A 7,485-nucleotide genomic window follows, 5' to 3' on the forward strand; every position below is an offset into this window, starting at 1 on the left:
CTCTACCCGCTCAACCCTCCCGTGACGGGGCATCACAGAATATAAAGAGAATCACGAGTGCCAAAAGAAAAATGCTTTTGGGAGCACTAATTAGTGTTCCACTAATTAGGTGATAGTGGATTCTGTCATTAATGATGTGATGTTTTAGTCTTGAAATTATATTTTTTTATTTTTTTTTAATACATTAATATTATTAGTGATGATATTTTTAATGAGCTGAATCATTATTAAGTGCCAAAATAGTCATTTAATAGTATGGCGTGCTTTAAAAACTCCTTAAAAAGTCTGCCAATGTGAGACCACTCTGTACACTATACTACACTACAATACACTCTCTCTCTCCTCTTGCTGCAAAATTCAGAGATATACTTGAGAGACAACTACAGAAGGAGAAGGCAAAATCATCAACATTCATCACCTATTACATGTAGAGAGAGAAAAAGAAATATATATATATATATAGAGATAGAGAGAGAGAGATCTCGAGATTTGGAACTCTATGAGATCTTGGCGGATCAGGGGGGTCAATTAAAAGCAAAGGCGGCGAGATTCAAGACTTGGGTTTGTGTGTGTTTAATCCAGCTAATACTAATAAATACAAATTGGGTTGTTGTTGTTGTTGTTGTGTATAATTGTAATATGGCATCATCAATGTCATCATCATCATCATCATCATAAAAGGAAAGGCCACTTCTTTGGAAATTTCAATATGGGCATTGAATTTTGGCTCCAGTCTCGAGGCTACTGTGCCTGATGTGGATTGCAGAGAGAGGCTGTCTCATCTTTGATGATGCCTTGTCCTTGTGAATTGGGATCCTCCCCTTGAGGCCCCTCCTTCATTCCCTCCTTGTAAGGGCCTTCGGGTCCACTTTGAGGCCCAGTTTTGATAATCCAAACCGTTCATATTTTTAGATTTATTTAGTATATCATACCTGTAAAAAATCAAGTTGATCGAATATCATAAAGTATGTGTTCGGAAAATTATTTATTAAAAAATAGTTTGTAGTCCCAATTTTCTGAACGCATACTTTCTGATATCCGATCAACTTGATTTTTTACAGGTATAATATACTGAATAAATCTAAAAATATGAACGGTTCGGATTATTAAAAGTAGGCCTCAAAGTGGACCCGAAAGCCCCTGCAAGGAGGGAATGAAGGAGGGGGCTCAAGGAGGGGATCTGGACTCTGTGCTTGTCCCGTCTTTGTTTGTTTGAAGAATGTGTTTTTGTTTTATAGAGAGAGAGAGAGAGAGTTTGGTAATGGCCTTGTCTCTGTTCCTGCGAATTCTTCAGAGAAAAGAGTCTGAAAGTTGTGGGTAGTGTTGGGTTTAAGGCTTGAAGGTCTTTTTGAGGTTTTGTGAAGTAGTTCATTGGGTGAGAGAGAATTTGTTGTGGTATTTTCGTGGGATTGTAGAGGGTGTTTTGGGGAGAAAATGAAGTTTATGAAGTTGGGGTCGAAGCCAGATGCGTTCCGAGCTGAAGGCAATTCTATCAGGTAAGTTGGTTTCCAGTTATATCATTATTGTTCTGTTTCATGCAAACAAACAAACAAACAAAAATTTACCTCTGTACTTGACTCTGTTTTGCTTTATTTGATACCTTGATTTTATTTGGAATGTGGGTTTTTATTATATTGTTCTGTTTCATATAAACAAACACAATTTACATCTCAACTCTTCTTTGCTGTCTTCCTTTCTGGTTTTTGTGCTTCCTTTCACCTTCTATCGAGTTCTTATGCTCTCTCTCTCTCTCTCTCTCTCTCTCTCTCTCTCTCTCTCTCTCTCTCTATATATATATATATATATATATATGTATATATATAAATTTGGATCCTTCTTCATATGTGTTCTTTGTAAGAATTATATACCATTCATTTTTTTTTTCTTCCTTCCATAATTTTTCAGAAATTGAGTTTTTTTTTCTTCTTCTTTGTTTTAACTGAATATATATAGGAAGATGAATTTGTAACTGGAAAGTGCTTTTATGTTGTTAGCTGTGAATACAAGTCAAGAATGGGTTGAAAATAAGAGCTTATATTACCATTTTTGTATGTGTTTATATCTTCTCTTGGTGGGGTTGTGTATAGTATGAGGTGGTCCAGGAGTTGAACTGTACTGATTTTGATAAGTTGCTGGTCCAGTTGTGGTAAAGTCATATGAGATGGGCCTGATGGCCTAGACCTTTAATTACCAGAGTATATTACTATTCTTCCTGTAATGGATAACGTTCATTCTGGCACCTACCATTGTACTATGTTATTGCCAAGCAAGGGTTAAACATAAGCACAAATTTCAGTATATAACATTATATTGGGTTGTTAAATCCCTATAGAAATCTTGTAGTGCATATGGTTTTGATGATGAATTGCTTGAGTTAATTACTACCATAATATAGATCTCAGGTGGTCCCTATCTTTTTTGTGTCATCCTCTCCCATTTATGCTTGGTGTTTGTGCTTAAATGATGAGCTAAAATAAAATTAGGTTGGTGGTTAGTTTGCTTATTGAAGAGAGAATGCCTGTCAGAAATCTTGTAGCGCATATGGTTTTGATGATGAATTGCTTGAGTTAATTACTACCATAATATATATCTCAGGTGGTCCATATCTTTTTTTAATCATCCCCTCTCCCATTTATGCTATGTTTAGTGTTTGTGCTTAAATGATGAGCTAAAACAAAATTAGGTTGGTGGTTAGTTCGCTTATTGAAGAGAGAATGCCTGTCACTGTAGGTTACCTTGTCTGGTTGGGTGCATTGATGGGGATTTTTGAATGGCCTTGCAATGATAGTGCTCATGTAGATGAACTAGGCTAAAAGACACTAGGAAATTTAGAGTCTCGAAGTCCAAAAGTATGAGGCTTTGGGCCTGCCTTTTAGTTGTTGCTTGTTAGCATTGATATCTTCTGTCAATTTATTTTTAAATGAATTTTGACCTTTGTTTTTAGTTGCACCAATAAATTTGGCCATTTTAAAAATGAACTTCTTGATGCTAGAGAACTCATAGTTATTTGATAGCTAGTGCATTTGTTGTCAACATGTTAGATAAAATGCCTAATCTACACTATTTGTTCTTTGGGGGGTAGGGATCTTAGCTACCGCAATTTTGAATTATAGTAATATATGTCTTAAAATGTTGTTCTTAGTGGCATTGCTTTGTTAAAGAATTATCATGGTAGTTGTATCATTCAGCAATTGCAAAACTCACTCATTTTTTTGTACACAGAGAAAGTAGCTAAGAGACAAATAGTGAACAAATATTTGATTGACTTGTTGACTATAATGTCTCATGGACTTAGTTTGCATGTGGGCAGTTTTGTCCGCATTTATCTAATGATCACATTGCATCTGCGGACATTGGAAGCTAATTTTCTTGCTGAATTGTCTAAGGTTTCTTCTTTATGTCTGCTTGTATATATAATATAACATTGTATTGCAACATAATATTTATTCATTAGTGGTACTCAAAGCCAATCTGAAAGAAAAATCTAGAATACATTTGCCCCTTCATCAAATGTGCCTGTTGGCTACATTTTCAACAGCATTATATCACAGTACATTTCACTCCAATCGCTGCACTGTCTTGTGTTTGATGAGTGCTTCCCACTCACAAGTTAATTTTTCAGTCATTGTGATTACGTATGCTAATACATCTATCCTTTCAGGTATGTGTCATCTGAACTGGCAACAGATATTATCATAAATGTTGGTGAAGTGAAGTTTTACCTTCACAAGGTATGCCCTTAGAATTTTTCATGAGATGAATTAAGCTGTTTGATTTTGTTTGTATGTTTTATGCTGTATCTAATTATGAACTCATCCAAATTGGTGGAACTTTTCACTCAGAAATATTCCTAAGAATGTGTGGATTTACATCCACCTAGAAATAAACTGTTCGGGTAGTATACATCTTGATTAGTACAAAAATAAACTCATGATTCTTTATCTATGTTTGCAGTTCCCTCTCTTGTCCAAGAGCAATCGCTTACAAAAACTCATGCAAAAAGCCAATGAGGAAAGTTCTGATGAAATTCATTTAGCCAACTTTCCCAGTGGGCCAAAAGCTTTTGAAATTTGCGCTAAATTTTGCTATGGAATGACTGTCACTCTCAATGCATACAATGTTGTGGCTGCCCGTTGTGCAGCAGAGTACCTTGAAATGACTGAGAATGTTGACCGAGGAAACCTGATTTTCAAAATCGACGTATTTCTCAACTCCAGTGTTTTCCGTAGCTGGAAAGACTCCATTATTGTTCTGAAAACCACCAAACCTCTTCTTCCATGGTCCGAAGATCTGAAGGTGGTTGGGAGATGTATAGATTCCATTGCGTCTAAAACTTCAGTGGACCCATCTAATATCACCTGGTCTTATACTTATAACCGGAAGTTATTGGTGCCGGATAGGATAGTTGAGAATGGGATGAAATTCACGGAAAGAGTTGAATATTTTCCGAAGGATTGGTGGGTTGAAGATATATGCGAACTTGATGTTGACCTTTACAAGCGCATTATGATTGCCGTGAGATCAAAGGGAAGAATGGATGGGAATGTGATTGGGGAGGCGCTAAAGACTTATGTAATGAGGTGGTTGCCTTCTGTTGATACTTTGGCTTCTGAAGTTAATAATACGAGAAACAAATCTTTGGTTGAAACAATAGTTTGCTTATTGCCTTCTGATATAGGCGGGGGTTGTTCATGTAGTTTTTTGCTCAAATTATTGAAATTTGCCATTCTGGTTGGAGCAGATGATTCGCCGAGGGAAGATTTGGTAAAGAGGATCAGTTTGAGGTTGGACGAGGCTTCTGTTAACGATCTATTGATTCCAGCAAAGACTCCCCAAGTGACCAAATATGATGTTGAACTTGTGCAGTCCCTTGTAAATCAATTTATGATTGCTGAGAAGAATGACAAAATTGCTGGTGATTTTGTTTTAGGGCAGGGGTCCTCGTTGAATGTTGGTAAACTGATTGATGGGTATCTTACAGAAATTGCTCGGGATCCAAATCTTACTCTCTCAAGTTTCGTTCTCTTGTCACAGTCAATTCCCGAGTCAGCCAGACCAATTCATGATGGGTTGTACAGAGCTATAGCCATCTATCTGAAGGTGTGCCTTTTTAATTGAAACTATAACTTTTAATGAGTAAAATAACCTTGCTAAATTCATCTACAGGTGTAATTCCTATGAAGACATATATAAAATGATGAATGAATCTGATTGCTTTGAATACAAGTTAAGATATACGCTAATGATCGATTATTATGTGTTCAGGAGCACACAAACTTGACAAAAGCTGAAAGGAAGAAGATATGCGGGCTGATGGACGTTAAGAAATTGACAATGGATGCATCCATGCAGGCAGCACAGAATGAGCTCCTCCCCCTCCGAGTCGTGGTGCAAGTTCTGTTTTTCGAGCAGGTTAGAGCAGCTGCTGGGGCTCGATCTTCTGTTACCACCAACACTGAAGAAGAAGATTGGGAGAAGACTTTGCCAGATGAGGGAAAATCGACTAGGAAACTGATGAGTCAAATGAAGATGACAGACGCGGATTTACCCAAAAAGGGGAAGTCGATGAAGATGGGTAGCAAAAATGGAGGAAGTGGAGTGCACTTGAGGCCGTCTCGGTCACGGAGGATCTTTGATAAGCTGTGGGTAGTTGGGAAAGGGCATGGGCATGGGCATGGGCATGGACATGGAGAGAATCAGAGCTCTGAGACATCTGGTAGTTCTCAGAGCCCGACTTCAATGATTCAAGGGGCGATCAAGTCCTCCGGTTCATCGTCAAGAAACAGGAGGTATTCTGTCTCATAAAACGGGTAATCTGGTCTGTTTAAACTGAACAAGAAAAAGTAGATTCAAGTGTAAAAAGTTGTAGGCAATTTTAGTTTTGATGCAGATAATTGTGGTCCAGTTTCTGGTTTTAGCTTTCTTGCATCTGTTGGTCTCAATTGTAACATTATTATCACTATCCATATATATTAGGCCTCGTTTGGGAACAGGCTAATTTAGTAACTTTTTGGCTATTTGGCTAAAAAGGTAGGTAAAAAAAACTTGTATGTTTGGAATAACTTTTTGGCTAATTACGAAAAGATGTGCAAAAAGTAGAGAGAAAAGAGAATCTTTGACTTTTTGGTATGGGTTGTTGGCTTTTTGGCTAATTTAGTAACTTTTTGACTAATTGGCTAAAATAGCCTCTTGCCAAACGAGGCCTTAGTATCAATTTTAGTTAGTTTATTAGAAACTAATAAATAATAATTGTGGTTCATTGAGCTTATTTTTTTCCCATTCTTGTCCATTGATGATTGAACTGTCCTCAAGAATGATGCAGGTTAAATCAAATTCTGGCATTTCAACCAGGTTAAAATTCTTGTTCAAGTTTGTTAGCTGAGTTTTGGGGTGCACTTCGACGAATTTTGAAATTCTAAAGTAACTTTTCAGTGATTACTTAGGATGACTCTAAACTTATTATGCCTTCCTTTGGAATGCTAGATTTTTGTGATTATTTTAGTCGCGAAAGACAAAATAAGTTTTTTAATTCAAAACTCTTAAAATTCTAAAATTCTTAAAATTTATTTTCTCCTCTTAAATAATATCAAAATTATTCTTACGAAAATATTTAATCCATTCAATTATATCCCCATACGTCAAAAAGCTCTCCCCCAAAAACCTTAATAAAATTCACGAAAGTGATTATTATTTCATCTCCACATTCTTGTTTGTGACTTGAGAAAATAAATGTTCGGTTACTTATTTTCGAACAAATAAATAATGTTCGGACTTGTGTTTTCGAATTTCGATCACATATTTGGGAGTTCAGTCTCGAAAAAATAACGAATAATTTTTATTATTTTTATAATTTTTTTCAAGAAATTTACTCTTATAAGACTAATCTCATTTGAGTTAAGAATACTATATCAAGGTTATGAACTCCCTCTGAATTTTTATTGTTGTAATTCTCTCGTCTCACTCATTGTCATTGCCGGAGAAGTATGGGTAATCAAATGGTTGTCACCGTTACCTTAGAATATTGTCACCAAAAGATTTTCAAGATTTTGAGAGCGGTAGGTTTTGAAGGTGAGATTTGGAAAAGATTGATGGGTGGAGATAGATGTGTGTGCTCTCATAAACCTTAACTCATGATGTAGTAGGTGTGTGAGTTTAATTGTGAGATAGGGTGTCCCAAAATTATTGATGCCCTATGTAGTAATTTCATCTGAAGTTATTATTGTAATAAAAAAAAGCAAAATAATGGGGGTTTAAAATAATTGATGGGGTGCTAATAGTAACACTGATTCTAATTGACGAAGAATGTTTGTGAAACCTGTTTCATGATTGATTAAGAATGTTCGTGTAATTACAAAAAAACCTATTGCATAACTGACCAACAATGTTTGCATAATTACTAAAAAACCTACACTCAACATATAGACCACCAGTAGTAAATTATTCAAAATGAAAGGATAAAATCAGAAAGAAAAGAAGAACCACAAG

General features: G+C 36.0%; 1 protein-coding gene across 2 annotated transcripts; it reads left to right on the forward strand.

Moving 5' to 3' along the window:
• The first annotated feature begins 1,363 nt into the window (after positions 1 to 1,363).
• Positions 1,364 to 6,279, forward strand: LOC114304467 (phototropic-responsive NPH3 family protein NPY1). 2 transcript variants are annotated; one of them, XR_014348219.1, is made up of 5 exons: positions 1,364 to 1,496; positions 3,662 to 3,731; positions 3,955 to 5,100; positions 5,266 to 5,976; positions 6,209 to 6,279. XR_014348219.1 is itself a non-coding variant. In XM_028249622.2 (4 exons), the coding sequence occupies exons 1-4, from the start codon at positions 1,435 to 1,437 to the stop codon at positions 5,803 to 5,805; spliced, it is 1,818 nt and encodes a 605-aa protein (XP_028105423.1). In that variant the 5' UTR covers positions 1,364 to 1,434; the 3' UTR covers positions 5,806 to 6,268. The 2 variants fall into 2 exon arrangements, 1 of the variants encoding a protein (XP_028105423.1); XM_028249622.2 differs by having other exon boundaries at positions 5,266 to 6,268.
• The last annotated feature ends 1,206 nt before the right edge of the window (positions 6,280 to 7,485 follow it).

This window comes from Camellia sinensis, chromosome 13 (genome assembly GCF_055761805.1).
Source record: "Camellia sinensis isolate YWXY chromosome 13, ASM5576180v1, whole genome shotgun sequence".
Taxonomy (NCBI): domain Eukaryota; kingdom Viridiplantae; phylum Streptophyta; class Magnoliopsida; order Ericales; family Theaceae; genus Camellia; species Camellia sinensis.